The sequence below is a fragment of the Anser anser genome (assembly GCF_964211835.1).
Source record: "Anser anser genome assembly, contig: HAP1_SCAFFOLD_171, whole genome shotgun sequence".
NCBI classification, from domain to species: Eukaryota; Metazoa; Chordata; class Aves; order Anseriformes; family Anatidae; genus Anser; species Anser anser.
The window spans coordinates 113523-134110 of NW_028153528.1; the positions used below are offsets into that span (position 1 = coordinate 113523).

General features: G+C 43.5%; 1 protein-coding gene across 1 annotated transcript; it reads right to left on the reverse strand.

Moving 5' to 3' along the window:
- Positions 1-7770: 7770 nt before the first annotated feature.
- On the reverse strand, positions 7771-20136 carry LOC310891972 (uncharacterized protein). Its single transcript, XM_083854176.1, has 7 exons — positions 19791-20136; positions 18537-18549; positions 16164-16249; positions 11805-11998; positions 9427-9622; positions 8855-8900; positions 7771-8036 (listed from the first exon to the last, which is right to left on the reverse strand). The coding sequence occupies exons 1-7, from the start codon at positions 20133-20135 to the stop codon at positions 7900-7902; spliced, it is 1017 nt and encodes a 338-aa protein (XP_083710302.1). The 5' UTR covers position 20136; the 3' UTR covers positions 7771-7899.
- Positions 20137-20588: the final 452 nt, after the last annotated feature.

Genomic DNA, 20588 nt, shown 5'->3' on the forward strand with positions numbered 1-20588 from the left:
ACAGCAAATATTCAGAAGACGACGACGAGGTTGATCCCTGGCATAGGATCGCTACACTTCTGGTAAACCTAAAATTCACCTAAGATTGATTTACAACTACCTATCACTTTCTGCACTTCCAAGTGACCTTGGCAAGGTTCAAAGTTTTGAAACCTCTGCCAAAATTCACCAGCAGGTCGTCAATCTGCAAGGCTATCAGGAAACTCTACGCCTGAACAGCTCCTGACCTACAGACTTGTTCCAGGACTCTTCCTCTTCGCACCCTCACGTGAAAACCAACTAAACCAGAAGTTCAGCAATTATCTACTGCGACAGTCAGGACCATACTACCCATTAAAATCAGTGAATCTAAATATTTTCAATTTTAGTAATGCTGAATTGCAGTGACTATACGCACAAAAAACAGTTCTGCTCTCAACAGTCAGGCTAACCCAGAAGATGTCCTGCAAGAAACACAGCTATAGCTATAGCACCAGCACCTCCTCTTGCAAGAGCCTTCTAAAGCTGTTGCTGTATTTTGTAGAAGACTGACTCTGCGGCATACATCGGGTACGATCGGAGAATTCCCACCTGACCGAAAGCCCCAGGAACTACGGTTAAATAAAAGATAAATTAATATAAATGAATATAATTAATAATAAAAATTAATAATAAAAATTAATATCCAGAAAGCTGACAATCATGAGCTAGGCATCCTGCTAATCATCCCTCCTGCAGGCAGGGGGAAAAAAAAAAGGTAAATTAGATCCAGGACTAGTTCCCAGGAACTTTGAAGCTGCTAACTATACTGCCTACAGTGCCCAGGCACCTTCAGAGCTTAATGGTAAGAGACAGAGGGTTTGGTGGGCTGTAATTAGGATCACAAGCACACAAAACACATCTATTTAAGTATTTCTAAGAATCGACTTATCGACTAAAGTTGTAGGGGGAAGGATGAGAAAAACAGCGGGGTAGGGATCAGAACCAGAGGTATAACCTCACAAAATCGCATCGGTCGCTTTCGTGCCTCCCCAACTGCATCACTGAGAGACAATTAACATTAAGCCACAGAACCTTCTGCAGAGTGGACATGATATTGAAGATAAACTGAAATTAATTGACAAATGCTCTAAGCAAGCTATCTGCTCAAAGCTCGTCCTTTTACGTTATGAACATTTGCACGATTCGTCTGGTTACAAAGCTAACTGCTATAATAAATGCACACATGTAACACCTATCAGTTTGTCTATTTATCAAATCATTAAAATTCTTCCCCGATAAGTTACTGTTAATTTGATCTGCGCTGGATGTGCAGCAGCCATTCTCTGTGCAGAATCCCCCAGATATCCCCACGCACGTGTTTGCTCTGGCACACTCTTTAAATAAACCTACTGGAAAACACGCAGAGATAACAGACAATGGAAAAGTTAGAAAACCATCTCCACTGATTATTTTTAATCCACGTGTAAGGTTTATCAGTTAGCTACACAGTGTCGGCACACGCAAGCTATGGCACTTTCAACATTAATGCACTGTTCAAGCCAGAGGTTTCAACGGTTGCTCTGTAAGCGTGGGGAATGTTTGCATTGCCCTTCCAGGCCAGCTTTAGATGGACAAGATTGATTGTCAATATGTGGTATAAGGGACTTGGCATTTCTGCAAGTGATAAAAACCTAATTGAGCAGCTATCCATGCGTAGCGCTCCCTTGGTTTTGCATATGATAATCAATCCCCTCAGCTACGTTGCTCATTTAATAGCGGAGAGGTTTTGGCTGAACAAACATGTGCAGAGGGCATCTCCAGAGCATCTCTCTGGGCGTCCTGACATTTCTTAGCAAAGAGCTGCTGGGAGGGATCTCGGCGCGTCCCCCCTCCAGCACGGGGATTTTCACACCCCGAATTGACGGACCGCTTTCACCGTCAACCTGCTGTACCCTACAGCACAAACGAGAAGCAAAGCCTGGCAGGTAACGTTCAGAGAATTGATGATGGGCTGAGGAGGGGTGCAGGGAGCGGGGAAAGCCCTGGGGGTGGCACTGGGGGTCCTGAGGGCAGCGGGCTGGGGGTGAAGGGGAGGGGGAGGAGGGGGGTAATGGGCTGGGTAGAGGGGTAAGGGGGTAAGTAAGGGGCTGAGGGGGTAACTGAGGGGGTTAGGAAGGGGCTGAGGGGGTAACTGAGGGGGTTAGGAAGGGGCTGAGGGGGTAACTAAGGGGGTAACTAAGCCGTTGAGGGGGTAACTAAGGGGGTAACTAAGCGGTCGAGGGGGTAACTAAGGGGGTAAGGAGGTGGGTAGGGGGTAACTAAGGGGATAAAGGGGCGGGTAAGGTAAGGGGGTAAGTAAGGGGGTAACTGGTGGGCTGAGGGGGAAGGGCCCGCTGTGGGGGGGCCGCTCCTCACCCGCTTGCTCCTGGCACAGGGGGGCTTCGCGGCGCCCAAACGGTGGCGCCGCCTCTTCACCTTGCCGCCGGCCGCTCCTCCTCCTCCTCCTCCTCCTCCTCCTCCTCCTCCTGCTCCTCCTCCTCCTGATCGGGCTCCTGGGCTGCCGCCCGGCGCCCCGCCGCCACCGGCCCTGCCACCGCCGGCCATGCCGCTGCCGGTCGCGCCGCTACCGGTCGCGCCGCCCGAGGCCATACCGCCCCCCCCCCGCGTTCGGTGCCGTCACGGGGCCCCCCCGCCCCCCGCCGCCACGCGCCGCGGGGCCTGCCCTGCCCCTCGTGGGAATAAAAATGTTGTTTTTGCAGAGTTACGTTGTTTAAAGGTAAGGAATGGGGTATCGAGGTGTGCTTGCAGCGATAAGAACGCTTAGCAGGCGACCTTGTAAAATGCAGACAACCAGACTCCGTAGAACAATTCGGGGAAAATCACGGTGTTGAGTCAAGTCAGGTAAGTGAAGAACCATTACCGCTTCAACCAGTAAAAAAGTCGAAAGAAATTCGAAATTTAACAGGCCGGCAACTGAAGGCCATGCATTGTCTGGGAAGCATCAGACAGATTGTGAGCCTGGATCACCCCCTCAGTGGGGAAACAGGGGAGGGTCCCGTCATCAAAAAGTATATAAACTGGGTTTTGGAACCAGCAGGGGCGCTCCTGCTCGTGGGACGCCCGCCACTGCGATCGCGAATAAATTCCTGCTTCGCTGAGCTCCTCGCCTGAGCCCAAGTTATTGGCTACGGAGTGTTTCTCACAATTTGGGGGCTCGTCCGGGAGCCAGTCGCCTACTGGGGAGCCCCACCGCCGCAGCAGCAGGAAGGCATGCCCCGCTGATTTCAGCGGTCCTGTGCATCGACGGCGGCGGTTCTGCGGAGAGCTGACAGAGGGCCCGAGACTGATGAAAGAGGCAGGATCCGTGAAGGAGTGGGGAAGGGAAGAAGGCAGGCACTCCGGCTTTGAGAATTGATCCGGTAACTCTGTGCACAGACCAAGGTAAGAAATAGGAAGTATTGCCTTGGGGGTCGGGTGAGACTCTGTGTGCCGTGTGATTGAGACGTACTTTTGTACGGAGCGAGTGTGGAGTCCTGATCCGCGGTTCCGCAGCTCCGCGAGGGGCGCGGCCGGAGACGGACGAAGCGTGAGATAAGGGAGAGAAAGGAAGAGTCTCGGGAAATGTGGTGTATGGTAAGCCCTTGCACGGGGAAGTGCTTGGCAATACACCAGGGAAATTTGGTGTGCGGTAGTCCTCGCACGGACGGGACGCCCGCCACTGCGATCGCGAATAAATTCCTGCTTCGCCGAGCTCCTCGCCTGAGCCCAAGTTATTGGCTACGGAGTGTTTCTCACACCCTCCCCCTCCCTCCCTCGCGCGCCCCCTCCCCTCACGGGAACGCGCGCCCCCCCCTCCCGCTGCCGCTCCCGTTCCTCGCCCCGCCCCGGTCCCGTCCCGGTCCCGCCGCCCTCCCGCTCCCGCCCTCAGGACCCGGCCGCCATAATGAACCCCGGCCCGGCCACCGTAAGCACGGGGCTAGGAGTCACCTCCAGAGCCTCCCCGCGCCGTGGCGCCGACCGCTGGTGTGCCGCAGCACCGCGCCGGGCGTGGGACGGCGCCCCGAGCCCACAGTGCTCGTCAGAAAAGCCCCGCACCGACAACCGATACCCCCGCACCGACAACCAACAGCCCCCACGCCGACAACCAACGCACAAGCAGTGTTTTAGGCCGGATTCGTGGCCCCGTTGGTCCGGGAGGCAGTCGTCACGCTAAATTCTACCCCACGGCAGGGGAACGATGGGCATCGTGACAGATCGCCGCCCCAGAAAATAAACACATAAATAAAGAATAAAAACGATAACGGGACATGAATCGTGCCCTTAATAACAGACATTGGGCAGTGAAATCACCGACTTCTGCAACAATACGTGCTCAGGGAACTGACTAAAACCCCTCCTGCATCGGCCATGTAATAGCTAGGCAAACATCACATAATACTTCCCTCCCTCATGTACACCAAACCTATTAAGGCAACCATAGTAGCGTGATAACGTGATTTTTCTCCTCCAGATCAGCGTCAAAGGCAGCTACGCTAGGTTTGCTCATAAGTTCAAACGCTGCTTTATTTATTTATTTAAATGCCATTTTTCTTATTTAGAAGGATTTCCATAGGGTGACAGGCCTTTAATGACACTCACGACTCAGAAACATTTGCCGATGCAGTCAAACGGTGTCTATTAACGCGAGGCACTGAAGTTAATTGGTATTAAAAATGAGCCAAAACGAAAGGCAAGTATCTGCGTGTCCAGCAGAATGACAGCGATCATCACCATTTGATCAATCTTCCCCCCACTCTCTGTTGCAGCTAGGTACAACGAAAAGAGTTTATGAAATCATTACGGGACATTCTTGTAGAAAACTTCCTCAAGCTTGGAAGAAAAAAAAACATTTCAGCTAAGTAAAACAGAAAATAACTGGAAGAAGTGAAGTATGGCGGTGTTGGAAAAGTTGCTTCAAAGACTTGTTTAATTAAAAAGAAGGAAAAAAGCAAGTTCCTACTGCAATCCCATCTTTGTCAAACTGATGGCGGGCACCAGTACGATGTGTTCAGCTAACACAGGCTGGAAGTTGTAACTGCAGCTGTGAAGTTTACCCAGTAAAAAGACTCCGCAAAGCATTCTAGCAGTTCCGATGCAATCACTGCTTCCTGAATTTGTGACTCACGGTTAACACGGCAGTACAGGAAGAAGTCTGGCATTCACTGTGCTCTTACGGTAAAGAATCTGCCCTGCGCACACCATCCCAAGCCATGTATGCGCTCCTAACAGGAAAGGACGATAGGCTGATAAGTCTCAGCAGAGGGAAAAAGACATCAGAGAACTACTTTATAACAGCAGCACGCGGGCTGCAACCAACGTTCTCTTCCTCTCATCATTTTCATTTCTGTGGACTCCAAGAGAATACACTCCCAACATTTTTCAGCTCTGGAGAACAAACAGCCCAACCAATCTCATTCACTGAACTACAAAACTGGTATTTTCGCTATCTAGTCCGGAAAAGGAGGCGCACGTCTCTAACGTACAGTGTAGAGACCTTGTTAATAGGCAAAGTCTGCATAAAATAGGTGGCCACAGCCTGATTTTCTGACGTTCAGGGCCTTGGGTCACACACCACCACAGCATCAGACTTAATGAAGTCACCAATCTATGTGGGCCTCTCGTTACACAGGTCACATGTTATGGACCAACCTCTCAAAGGCCAAAAACCAGCACTGATACTGCCGGGCCAACACATATCTGTAGCATCCCATTTCTGGGTGACAACACAATGAATGTTTCCACAAAGTACTCGATGCAACCTAACTACTGTGTTTGGTGATGCAAAGCAAGCCGTGTCAAAGCAGCGTAGCACCCAGGCACATTCCTGGAAGATGTTTTGCTGCTCACGTTGAAGAAAATAGATAAAAAAATCCTGTGCAGTTTGCACTTCTGAGCTCAAGTACCACAGCTATGCACTACAATTGAAGTGGCATCAAAGCTTGTAAGGTTTTGAAGCTTCAGCACTGCCATCCAAAGTCAAGGAGGCTGCATCTATTATCTTGAATTTGCCCCAGCTCAGTCCCCTGAAACAATTCCATAGACACGTACAAGCAACCCTTTTCCCACCCAGATTCTTTGCTTCATCTATTGCACCTCTACCTTGTGTCATATTCTTATTAATCTGCCCCTCAAAAGACTCCCTGGCTCACACAAAGAAGCAACCCAACAAATCCCTGTTCCCAGCCATGTTGCTTTCATGCTTTGGGAAGAGTTAACTGCAACAGCTCTAACTGTGATGCCACCTCACCCCCTCCACCTATGTGAGGTTCTTTGCCTTCTGTCTCCTCCTACGTCTACACCTGCACTAGAACCAGGAAGAATGTGCTTCCTACAATACTCCAAGAGCCTCTTCTGTTTCAGGATGTCATCATTTCAATTCAGGACTGAAAGTATTCCTAGCAAAAACCCAACAGCTAATAGCTAACAGAAGCAGTTGCTGGTGATCAGCTACAAGTAACCTGGAAGTACTGAGGAGTCACAAAAGAGAATTTGCATTACATTTAAGAACAGCATGCAGCTTAGGACCACTGCTTTCACTGACTACACTAAGCCATAAAAAAGAATTGGATTCTTACCTGCCATCACAGCAATTATGGTTTATGTTGCCCCCAAAACACACACGGCAGTACCAGAACTGTGTCAACTAGCTTTAACAGCTTCCCCAGCTATTAAGTACAGTAATTTCTGCTTCCTTTTTTTTCTTGGAGGAATATTCTTTTGTTTCCAGCCTCACTTACTTACTATACACACTGTTAATTAGCAACTATTTCTCCATACTCATAGGGTTATGGAGTCCCTATGACTGGAAAAGACTCTGTACCCTTCAAGATAAGAACAGCATAAAGGCAGCAACTCGCAAGACTGCTCTAGCTTAAAGCAAAGCTTTCCTCATTGCTCTCATCTCCTTTGACTTGAGTGCTGTCATCCTTCTACCAGAGCTTTAAAAACTTCATTACCACGAATGAAGGAAGACCAGAGCAATCAGAGAGGGTAGCAGAGGGTATAACTTAAGGAGCTGTTACTAGGATTTTTTTGTTGTTCCTGGTGGACTATTTTTCTCCTTGCCAGCAAGGAGGGAAAACCAGCAAGTTGTTTTCTCCAAGATTTTTTTTTTTTAGGTTTAAGAACACGGATTATGTTGTAGCAATTTCTTCGCTGTAAAGCGTCAGCTGAGAAGTCTAACAGTAAGAAGGGCAAGGGAAAACTGAATGCTGATGCAGAGAGTGCCAGCAGACATCATCCTCATTCCACGGGATGTTTGTAGCTATGGCAGTTGAAGTCTACACTTCCATATGCTTAACATACCCTATTTATAAGCCAATTTTAGCTGACCTAGCATGTATCAGTAGTACAGTTAGAGCCAGCAGCCTGCAGGAAAAAGTGGGCACAGGTGTTTCCATAGCAAGGCCTGTGAGTGTCTCCCATACATACTTCCAGTCTAAGCAAGCACATGAAAGGCTTGGCTTGTCGCTTACCTAAGGAACCAGGAAAACAAGGGAAAGCTAGATTTCGCTTGTGTCCTAATGCCCATATAAAAATAAAGACAGATGAAATACCCTTACTACCTTGTTAAATTCCATAAGCCGGAAGAGAACGTGCTGCACACAGGTACAAGTAAAATCCCTTGCTGGCAGGTTTGCAGATACAAATTTTTTATTTACACAGGCAAGTCTTATCTTTAAGATAAGACCCCATTTACCTCTTTACATTTCTCGAATATTTACATGACTTCATGATGCTCCAAGAAGGGAGTGATGAACAAAAAGATTACAGAAACTGTCAAAAGCATAGCAAAAAAAACCCAACCTATCATTGTGCTTTAAAACTTATGAGCTAGAATAATGTAGAAGAAATGTAGTTTTAGCACTTTGGTCCTAACGGTCATGCTCTAGAAGACGCTTAAATAGCAGAGGGGATTTCAGAAGTGACCGTATCCAGAGGTTGCCAGTGACAATTCATGAGTGAATCGTAGAGTTCTTCGCTTGTCTCCGTGAATTGTCTGTTCATTTCATCAACATCCAAGTAGAGCTGTGGATCTGAAAATAAAAGCCTGGTAAGTCCAAGTATCAAATCTGAGGCATGCGCACAAAAAAACTTCATGTGAAATGGCTAACAAAATGTATTTTAAGCTAAGTGTAATAAGCTATTAGATCTACTAATTTTAGTGAGGTATTTAGTCCTCTAAAATTTTGAGCCTCACAACTCCAACTTTTGGGAATTTGTATATTAGAAGGCTGGGACTAGAATTGTCTTTCAAGATAAAGACAAAGACAAGGTTTAAGATAGTAAAGATAACGGTTAAGGATAATCAGCCATGAAACCCTCCCAAGAGTCATTTAATTCACTTCTACGGCAATACACGTTACATAGGATAGTTTCTAAACACTAACACAAAATGCCTCCACGTGAGGAACTTTGCAAACCTTCCAGGACACAAATATGTTTTGTACCGTATTTGTAAGTGCAAGCTGAATCCTCCTTTTGGAATCTGCAACATAAGCTTTTACCTCAGGGTGGAGAACAAAGCTTTTGCATATTACTGAGTTTCTAATATAAAATCTGTTTAGCGGAACCAATACAAAGAACAAAATTCTGTCTTAGACCATTTTCAAATGGGAATGAAGGCACAGGTACAAGAAACCTGCTGCGAAGCATTGACAGTGTCCCGTTTTACTTGATGCGGTCAGTGTATGCTGTATCAGCTTTAAAACCCCAGCTGATTGCAGATCAACCCCACAGAGGTTTGACCTCAGCTGAATTTTCAAGATGTTCTTCATCCAGTAGAGGTTGGCTTGTATTGTTAAAAGGCACAAGGATGGCTAAACTCAAGTGACAATGATAGAACCCTTATTACCGTCAGTAATTAGGTCATCACCGATATTAGTCATAACTGAAGATTCCTGAAAGACAGAAAAGGCTAAGTTTAGTCATAACTCATTTCAGAAAGCATCACAGATTCAAAGTGCTGCAGTCTCAACCCATTCCTTCTTCCTACAACTACAAGGATAGATGGCATTTTATCTACTTATTTTTAGAAGAAAGCCAATATTACAGTACAGGTTGGAAGGGACCTCCGGAGGTCACAACTAATACATTGACCACGATAAGACCACTTACAACAACTGTTTAATTTGCTTTAAGCAAAGCAAATCAGAAGAACAGGAACAGAAGAAGCGTACGCAATTATGCTGTCAAAACCATTCTTTGGTATGCGTGAACAAATAATGGTGTATAAATCACTAATTCTATGGATTTACTATTTAAGCACTTAAATACAAACACCTCTGAATGGAATCTGCTCTTTTAACTTCACACTAAGCAGAAAGCATGTTTTCAACTTCGGATTCTTTTTGCTGATTCACACAAATCTGTACAACATATTATCTGTGAAATATTTTCTTTACAGCAAGCGTGCACTATCTTTACCTCAAAAACAGCTGGAGCCATTAAAGAATCTCCTAAAGAGCAGTCTCCAACAGCTTGCATGCTGTCATAGGGAGCATAGGAGCTGTAGTTGTAGTCAGCGTAAGCATCGTAACTCCTCTGCGAGTAGTAGTTCTGGTAATCTTGGTAATAATCATTATAGTTGTATGACTGGTACCGCTGCAATTCTGCTTTCAGTCTGAAACATGAGGAGTTGCATACAGTCAGAGAACAAGAAACTGTAAACCCAGTTCTGAACTTAAACAATTTGTTAGCTTACATACTTCAAAGCTTAAAAGGAAGCTTTCCTAAACAGTCACCTAAGTGACAGCTTAAGTCACAGCTCAAAACCTCATTTCTATAGAAGCAAGCATCCTCACCTTTGCCAATACCAGAAGGAATTGTTCTCATGGATTAACTCCAGAGCCTTGACATGGTTACCTGTACACATCAAGTATTTTTAGCGTTGGCATAAGCAAGCTGCTGCTAAGTCTCTGTGCTTTGCTAAAGATTGATTTAAGACCAGAGACATTTATCAAGCACAGCTGCTTTAAAGATGCAGTCTTAACCCTTCTATCTTTTGTTTGGTTAATTACTAGATCTTATTTCCAGAAAGAAGTGAATGGAGTCAGATTATCCATTTCAAAGAAGCATCTGACACTGCCTGTCAGTTTGCCATGTCTACCTCCACCTGCTCTGTTTTTTTGTTTGTTTAAAGTCCATTAAACATTCAACAGCTGCCAACTATACCACTCAGGTGAAGTCAGTCTTGCTTAACAACACAATCGCGATTCTCCAGCATGACGCCTTATTATTAGTGGGAGAATTACAAAATACGCTGGTTCTTAAGAAGAAAGGGCCAGCTGATTAGCTTTCACTACTTTCCCTTTCAAGATTTTCTCAGGGGCAGCTTCAGACTAATGACAAGAACCAAGACAAGTGCTATCTGTACTAAAACTGAGGTACACTGCATAAAGAACATTCAGATAACCCAGCTGCATATTCAAAAAAATCCGCTGTTTAGACTTGTCTTCACTGATTCTGTACAGGCAGACCTCCTGTGTTTGCAGTGTCCAGTTTCTCTGACTTGAATTGGGGATGCAGAGAAGTGAGTTCTATGCTTTTGGGGAAGAATACAAGCTGAAGGCATTCTGAAATAGCTTCCAAACTAAGCAAACATGAGGGACAAACTAATCCAATGGCTGGGTATTTCAATGCTAAGAGAGCACGGTACTCAGCCATTCAGAAACGTATTACTGATGTGTATTTTAATACCTACATTTGTTTCAATACTGCAAAGCTACACAAGTTCTAATAAAGAGGTAATCCATTGTCTTGTTACTGTAGTAAACAAACAGAAGATACATCACCTTAGGTCTTCTGCTTCCAACTGCACTCTTCCTACATACAGTTGTGTAGGGAAGGAAAATCTGAAAATACTGTTGACGTTCTTCTGGATAGCCGAAGCAAGAAAACATGTTTGTGGCTTATTCTTGTTTTCAAAATAAAACAATATTAATTTAATCAAAAAATTTTGGCAAAGAAGTTTGGACAGTGCTCTCTTGGAGAAGAGCATTTCCATTCTAAAGCAGAAGGAGGCAACATTTGCAGAATTATGCTAGGTAAACAGAAACACGTGTCATTTTTTACTATTTAACAGAACGCACAAGCTAACCTCATGAACATACTGAAATTGTTTATATGAAGTCCTGTTTTGTCAGTATCCTGGATCAAAGTTCATCAAATTTGGTATCAATTCTTTAACCGTTCAGAGACCTGAATTGCCTTAAATAAGTGATAGAACTGAGCCGGTAGAGTAAGAAACCCTCTCAGGAAGTGCTAAGCTTTAAACTCCCCATTGCCCTAAGCTCATGAAAAGCAAAGAATAGCATTCTAAACCTGTTCCAGTAATAACGCCTTTGGCTTTCTCCCTGCGTTCCCATTTTTCCCCCCCACTTCTTTCCTGTCAACCCACTGTAAAACTAGTTATGTGCTTCTCTCAAACTAGAGGGAAAGCTCTAAGAACAAGAACTCCCTAGCATATAAAACCACTTGTTGTCCCTTCTACCTTATGCAGGCCCAAACCTGAAAATATTTACCAATGCATTCAGCTTTGCTACTGTTGAGAAACAAGGCTGGTTACAATGGCAGCTAAGCCCAAGTTGCGCTGTCTGGCTAGACTTAACAGTTGGATTCCCCCAGCCATCCTGAAGCAGGTTGATGAATCCAGGGAGTCAAAACATAGGACTTCTGCATTTCTGGTTTTGTAGACTGCATCGTGTGTACAGCCACTACAGCAAGGGCCACAGACTTTCCAAAGGCAGAGCTACAAGAATCTGATTATTTAGAATAACTGTATCAATGCACAACTCCTTGGTTACCTTTTAGAAATTCCTATGCTCAGCCGGATTCCTTTTCCCCCCAGACCTGGTGCGTTCTGGCAGTCTTGCAGTGCCCTCATCTGATCACCTTGCTCACCAAATCTGACATAGGCATACCCTCTACTATTTTCAAAAGGGAGAAAACCAATTCTGGTATGCATAACAGTTACAAAGCTAACGAATTCAGTTTCTGTCTTCTACAAAAAACAGAAGATAGCAGCTACTATAGCTTCTATTACTTAAGCAACCTCTCTGGCATGTGCACGTGCACAGAAAAGGCTTTCACCAAATTAAAAAACTTGGGCCAGAAGCAAAAAGCTTATTCCTTGGTAGCATTAAGATGCAACTCACTGAGAGCCAGCAAAACAATACATTTTAAGTGCTCTCTGCGTAAGTAATCAGATTCCATATTTCTGCATATACAGCAGTTAATCAGTTAGCACTAACCCACTCCTTTTGGAGCCACAAACTTTATTGGTCACAAACACCAAGAGCTGGCTGTAATTATCTGAACCAGTATTAACCGGTACCTCTGAACTCTTCAAACAAAAATATCTTTCAGGTGCTCTTAGAAGAACAACATCAATTGCCTGCAACAATTTGATGGCTTTGCTAAACGGAGCACTGAAAAGCACAGTGGTACAGTTTCTTTTGTAGCCTGTTCAGAAATTATAGCCCCGTGCCTACAGCTTCAAATCAGGCCAAGCTTACCAGCCCAACTCTTACAGCTTAAGTTCACTGCACTCGAATGCCTTCAAGACGTGCTTTTAGGAGCCATGGAGAAGAACCCTCTGGTAAGACCACCATTATAAAGTACTGAGTGTTGTTTTACACTTAAAATAGAACTATCTGTTACAGTCATCCATCAGCTTTCCCTAGGCTGCTGCTCTCTCACTACTGAATGTGATCCTGCTCTCAGTTTCCCACTAACTTTTTCCCCCAGCGTTTATGGCCTCTTTTCATCTATGACACTTTTAAGGGACTACACCGTGTTGAAAAATGCTGGTTAACATTTCCTTTTACACAAGGTGCCTCATCGAATTTTCCTGACAAAACCAAACCCCAGAACCTTAACTAGAAGAGGAAGCACACAAACACACACGCCTCCCTGGCCACCATATCTCCCCAAAACATATCTGTTCAGTAACAGACCAACTGTAAGAATACTGCGATTAAAATCAGTATAGCTCTATACACTGCTTTTGTTCGGGATTACTAGCTAATGTCCTTCCCCTTACCCCTTCTGGAATTAATACTGAATTCTGTACTCCAAAACGCGGTTCTTAAGTCATACAAATGACATTTAACAATCAGAATTTTTCCACACAGTGATCCTCAATAAAAACTTCAATCCTCTACTGCAGTCTTTCAACAAATTAAAGGAATACAAAACTGGCTAATAACTGTTCAGTGATTTTTGGACCTTTGTAGCACTAGAGTAACAGCAGTACACTCTGCAGCATAGTTGCAAGTACGTGGGAATAAGATACTCTCTCTCATCTCTTTTTTTCTCTGAAAAGTGTGAGGCCTCTATTTCACCCTACTAAAGATTTTACCACCAACTGTACTGCTAGCATTGAGACACTGCAACTTCTGTGCTTGTATGAGATGCAGGACAGGTTCCTTAAGGTGTCGCAATTTTTTGTCTAAACCTAGTGTTGAGATCAAAAAAGGGATTGCTACTAATTGCGTACGTATCAATAACCAGGACAGAAGACATGCTGCATATAGGAATTAAACTTTTTCTAAAGCTCTAGTACATGAACATATCAAATCCCGCAGATTTTTTCTAGTATGGTTTCAGAGGTCTTACTTGATGGACATAAGCGCACAAGTGAAGACAAAAGATATTCTGTTTACCTGAAGTACATGAAGGTTTGAACTACATTCTAGTCCTGATCTTTCCAGTCAAAACTGTTTAAAAAACAACCCACCAAACAGTAAAACAAACAAGAAAACCCCATGCTTCCTCTCTACATAAAACTTTTCACAATTGTGTTTTCTGCCCACCACCTGGCTTTAAAAAGTATACGAACTTCTTTGAAAGATCATGTTTTTAGTCTGAACTCCAAATGAACAACGTGTAGGGCATGTAAAGAACAAGCACGTCATTAATGAAAGCTTTTCTCTAAAAAGGATAAACTTATTCTTGGGGAAAAGTGTGGAAACAGATGTTATCTAGGCAATATTCCTACAGGAAAAACGAATAATTTTGCCACACCTCAAAGGAAAAAATAATTGTGCTTAACAGGTAAGAAAATAAAAAAAATCAGAGCAAACCAAAAAATAAATCACAGAATATGCATCCTCGTTTTAATCATTAAGGATTACCTTTGAGCTCTGCTTTGGTGCTTGGCTTTGCACTTTCACAGGCTACACACTTCGTGGCCTCTGCTTTGTTTTGAACCAAGCAGGTCTCCCAATCCCAGCTTCCTTCAGGCTTCTTGAATTTGTCTAAATCCAGAAATTCTCCAGAAGGAGCAGAAAATGCAGATGCACTGCTACTGGTCACAGGTGTTGGACCCTCTGTGAGACAAACAAGACAGTTAACCATCCTGTTTGAACATGAACTATAAAATGAACATTAACTTTTAAATTTGATTTGTCAAATCCCACAGAAATGTTCAAAACTACTCCGCAACTCCCCCCCCCCCCGCCCCTGAAAAAAATAAAAGCCACCAAAATCCCACAAAGAAACAAACAAACAAACAAAAAAACCAGAGTGGAACTCAAAGCTTCCAAACAACACACAACTCTGTTCAGCACACAAGCTTCTGCTGCTGTTGACCACAGTGTAACCTCCATAAAGAGGCCTGACAGGTGCCTTTTAAAAAAAAGGTGCCTTTTAAGAGAGAAGCAGAAGATAACGCTTCAAATTCAAAACCGGAAAGACAAGAATGGCTCTTCCCTTCCACAGCACACGCAGAAAACTTTTATCCTAGTATTACTTGCATCGCTCTTCCTCTTGACAAGTGCAACGTAACCGTGCAATTCACTGCACCATGGTCACAGTAAACCCCTCATTTCCAAAATTCCTCCTTGCAATGGCAAGAGCCTCAGACAAAGATGCCGACTGACCGCTCAGAGGTTGGAAGTCCAAGAGAATCAACTCTGTCTGAAATCCATTATCTTACCTCATGAAATTTCAGTCTTACCGCACAGGATGATTACAAAAGCCCGGTCTAGTCCATCTTAATTTGTTTCTTCCACGATATATTTGCACAGGTGTTTTTCGATGTAATGGCATGTTAAATGACATTTAGAGTCAAAGTTAGAATTAGAATCGTATTTTAAAAACAATACAACCACGCTCAAAATCAATTACGGTCACACACAATGGGAAACAACCCAGTACTGCCCTGAAGAAGTTACCCAGCGGGTCACTCGCTTTCTTGAAGCCTACCACTGACCTTCATAGGCATCTCTCTGCTTTAGCTTAAGACTAGTTAAGACTACACTGTCTTGAAATCTGGCTTCACATCTCCCCTCAATTACATACAAACGGTGAGTAGAGGCATTTTGGACACATTCTGTAATTTTTTTTACTTATTTTTTGAAAGAGAAAAACGCAGTCATTTTTAACTCTTTCTATGGAGTTCTCATTTTCACCAGTGAAAAATCACTATGTTGTTTTTAAATTAAGTCACCCACTTCAGCCATCTTCCCTCACCAGCTGCAAAGCCGGGGGTATCTGCATTGATCCAGCTCCGTACTAATACATTTCACAATCAGTTCAATTTATGCGACAGGCTGGAACCTGGGCTGAGACCTCTGAAGTGCCTGTAAACCAATCCTGCAGACAGCCGCTAACCCATCAACCGTACCTGGGAATCGTGTTGCTTAAAATATTCCATATATGCAACGTACTTTTATTCTGTACAAGATTCACAGAGGCTAGGATGGAAACAACAGGAAAAAAAGGACCATACCTGGTTTCTCAGACTGACAGGCTACACATTTGTTATCTTCCGTCTTATTTGGTACAAGGCATATTCCACAGTCCCAAGAGCCTTTCGCCTTCTTAAATTTGTCTCCAAAGCCCAGAGTGGCTGTTGTGTCAGTGCTGCTCGAGGAGGATGTCACTGTCACCGAGCTGTCTGTGACCACTGGTCATGTCAGAGCAGGCATTACTCCCGTTCCAGGTTTTGGTGTCTCACATGCTACACATTTTGTAGCTTCCGGTTTGTTTTGGACAAGACATGTATCACAATCCCACGTTCCAGGTACTGTTTTGAATTTGTCTCCAAAGCCCAGCATCCCTGCTGGGGGCGCTGCTGGCTTTGAGGTGTCGCATTGACTTGAACTTACTGTCTGTTTCATACTCTCAACTGTTGAGGCTTTAGTAGCTTGACAAGTTACACATTTGTCCTTTATGTCTTTGTTTTGCAGAAAAGGGTCACATGTATCAGATTGCCAGTACGATGCTTGTTTAGAAGTCTCTTTACCTGCAGAAAAAGTTGTTATTGCAGGCCTAGTATAAACCACTGTGCTTGTTGTAGGTTGTGCAGACGTAGAAGAGCGTGTTTTCAACAATCCAAAGTCTAGGAAGCAAGAAAAAAAAGTCTTCCTGTTAGCCCAGCACCTCACTACATGTAACTAAGTGACTTTACTAGAGGGCAAAAATTTCAACCCAGGTGCCAATGGTTACAACTAGACATTCAGACCGAGCGCAACAGGAAGTCCCCAGAAATCTTATCTAAACGGATGAAATTTCATCTGCTGCACTGGGTCACAACAGAACATTTCGTTAAAGCTTCATTTAACTCTTTGTTTCCAAGCAAGCTTTAAATCAACATTTTCACTGGTCGATACAAGTACAAACAGACAGTAGCTGACTGAAATCTGACAGTCCAACGTGGAATGGAAATAATACAATTTGATTAAGACGCGATGCCCAATCGAATCAAATTTCTAAAGCTCCTCCTTCCGTAGCAGATGACTCAAATCTACTCCAGTAACTGTACAGAAGTTTGTACTCGGAGCAGCAATCCATGCGGTATTTTCCCACAGATGCTGAATATTAATTAAATAATAAAAACTCAAGACAATTGAACAACTGTCTAATTTTCTATAATCTTTTTCAAAATGCATCGGACACAGGACAACTCCTTATTTAAAAGGTGGCAATTTTAACAGAAAAGACAAGCTACTAATACAGAAAGACTAAAGGAAATGCATCTTAAACAGCAGCTCAAGTTGCTTGTAAATCTACATTGAACATAGTTGTTTTGTGGTTTGTTTGTTGGTTTTTTTTTAGTCAAAAATGAAGTCTTTGAACAATGTGAAAAACACACTTTATGAAACTGTTGAAAACAATTGCAATTGCTTAAAAACAAAATTCAGAAAAGGGTTTTTAACGTAAAACACTCCACTTCTGTTTGCAGTTTAAATTTTAATCCACAGGAGCCATTGTAAGCTAAGGCCCAAAGATTCGCAGCTTTCGCCATGTATTTGGAACTGAAGCTCTTTCCTATTCTTTCTTCACCTGGGCTGAAGGTGGGACAGGAGTGTTGAGCTTTACAAACATTTCCTTTTCAATTCCACAAATTGTATTTACTTAAAATGAAACACCGATTATCTGGCTAATTCTCTTAGTACCTCATTTACAATTACATCCTAACACGTAAAGGAGATGCAACCCATCTGCTTTTCATCTTGCAGTTTTACTTCCAGCAACAAACACCACTTAGAATAGAAGGGGGCAGATGCACCCTAACAAACGCAGCGCTTAATGTAATGCTCTCCTACATTCATATTTATAGCAGATACTCTATTAACCATAAGTCGTGTGTTGGTTTTTTTTTAATAAAAAATGCTAGCGTATTTTTTGCAGCATCTTTTTAAAAGGAGTTCATTATCTCTCCAGGATTTTTTAGAACGTCTAAGACGCTTCCTTCCTTTAAGACGTGGGCAGTGGTGAAGGGACCACCAGCAAAATCTTTGACCTCCTCTTTCTGTGTGTTGATGTTGGTTGAGGTGGTGGTGTCTTTTGAAACAAAAGAAAACAAAAACAGCTTTCACAATGTGACCTAGTTAGAGCAGATTATACTCACTTTTGTTAGAAACAAGAATTTCCAGCTTTCATGCTTCTCACATAAGACTCTTCACAAATTCTACTTACTTTGCAATGCTTTATGATTACAAGCAAAACAAAAAGCAACAAAACAAAAAAAAAATATAAAAGCAGATCTGTCACTGGAAAAATACTGCAGAAGTCCAACACTGCCTGGAATTGCTAGCATGCGCAGACAAGACAGATTGAAGATTTAATAAAGAAAAAAAGGAAAATCAGCACTTCAGATCTGAAGTGCTAAAGTTTCAGTTACCTAGGGTAAGAAAGGGCGTCACTGGAGTACCACTGGGTCCAGAAAGTTCTGCCGATTTTACAACGGGAACACTAAATGTAAACCCAATCTGCTATGAACAAGAGAGGTTTTTCAGATTCTCAAGCCACAGGAACTTCAATCGAATGCACACACAAAACCAAATCTGAAAGCTGCTCTTCACATTTGTAGCACGCATGCTGAATGACAAATTATAAGCCAGAAGCCTACATACTTTTCTCCATTAAGGCAGATTCTGCTTTAGTGTTCTGCAACAGCCTACTAAATGCCTAAGAAAAAAAGTCAAGCTCCTTTATTATTTTACTTACAGAAGACGTAGGTAGCACTTCTGCCTCAGTAGATTTCACAACTGGAGATGAAAACGCGAACTCAGGACTGCTAACAGTACCTGCTGGTTGTATCTGTATTTTCAAAAGAATTAAAGGTTTATATTTAAGAGCAACAACTACCTGAATTCACTACCCAACAGAAGTCCCGCAGTGACGTCGAAAAACCTGATGTTTGAGTTATTTTGCAGATAAAAGTAATAATAAAACACAGGGAAGTTTCCAAGTGGGTATAGGACAATATCTTCAAAACCAAATTCCAGAAACTGAGAGGAAAAGCTGGAGATGCTACTTAGGTCTAAATGCACGGAAAAGCAAGCCAGGAAGCTGAAGAACGGCAAACTCAGCCCAATGATACTCCAAGAACTTCAGCAAACACCTCAACATGTTAAAGCAGCTGTCTACTTCAAACCATACAAAAAATATTTCAAGTACTCTGGAACAGATTAATGTTTATTTTATTGCAATAATATGCCAATTATTGCACCCTAGGCTCATTCTATGTGAGGCTTATATGACCACGTTACCTCTAATTTAATAACTTAAATAAAGTTGTGGTTTAACCATTGCAGGCAACTAAGCACCACACAGCCACTCGCTCACTCCCTCCAAGTGTAACAGGGAAAAGAACCGGAAATAAAGAAGTAAAGTTGTTAAATTTGAGGTAGCATTAATGACTCATCGCATGTAATGGCTACCTGGAAAGACAAATGCCATAACCCTGTACATACTCCCCACTCCTTCCCCTTCTTTCCCCCAGCATTTATTGCTGAGCACGATGCTAAATGGTGTGGAATATCCCTTCGGTCCTCTGGGCTCCGCTGTCCTGGCTGAGTGCCCTCCCAGCCTCTTGTGCATCCCCGACCTCCTCGCTGGCAGGGCAGCGTGAGAAACAGAAAAGGACTTGTCACTGTGTGAGCACTGCTCAGCAACAGCTAAAACACCAGTGCCTTACCAACACTGTTTTGCTCACAAATCTGCAACACAGCATCATCTACTACGAAGAAAATTAACTCTACCCCTGCCCAAACCACTATAAATAACTTGGCATAAAGTCCACACCCCCCTTCCCCCGCAGACTTCCACAGCATTTGAAGCAGTTATACAATCACGTTAAATGGGAGTTGGCAGGCTCTAAGACTGAGAGAAGCAGAATCAAAACATTTATGCCTTTTTCCCCAAACTGGCATACAACCCCAATTCATTCAGCTGCGTAGAAACTAATATTTGTTAGTTTCATGAGCACCACAGAAAAAGTCAACTCGCAATAAAGCAGTATACTCATTGTAAACATTATTTATAGCATAAAGATTTACCTTGCCCGCCGCCGTCGCTGCTGCATCTGCCATGCCTGCCGCCTCCGTTGAATTTGCCACGCTTGTCGTTGCCGCTGTTGACCTTGATATGTCCTTTGTCATCAGTAGATATGGCATGCCCGCCGCCATTATTGGATATGTCAAGCCTGAGGGCACTGTTGAACACGTTATGCCCGACGTCGCTGTTGTATATATCATGTCCTCCACCTCCTCCTCTGATAGATCTGTCAAGTCCTCCACCTCCGATGGATCTGTCATGCCCTCCACCTCTGATGGATCTGTCATGCCCTCCACCTCTGATGGATTTGCCATGCCCGTCGCAGCTGCTGGAGTTGCCGTGCTCATTGCTGCTGTTGAAACAGCGCTCGGTGACGCTGAGACAGCGCTACTACCAACGAAACTAGAATTGAACTGAGGCAGCGATGCAGCACTGATGGGTAGGGGTATGTTCGGTAGCACTGGTTCCTCCACTTCCTAAAGTTGCAAATTTTAATTTTTCTTATACAAGACATACTACTTTCTCACCCCATCGCACCCAATTTATTAACAAAATTAAATAGAACAAAAATCCATACAAATTAAGAGAAAGCAAGTTTCCAGAAGAAATCCCGATCTCCCCACCTCTGTCTACCACGTCATTTTAATTTATGGCAGGCCTGCTTCCACATTATACTCTATTCAACAACTGTACAGCAAGAACACTGAAAGTTAACTCAAAACCTGTGCAGAACAGAGACGCACAGATCACATTTTTTTTCTTTCTTTTCTATACTTTAGTCATCAAAGCTCTGGAGAAGC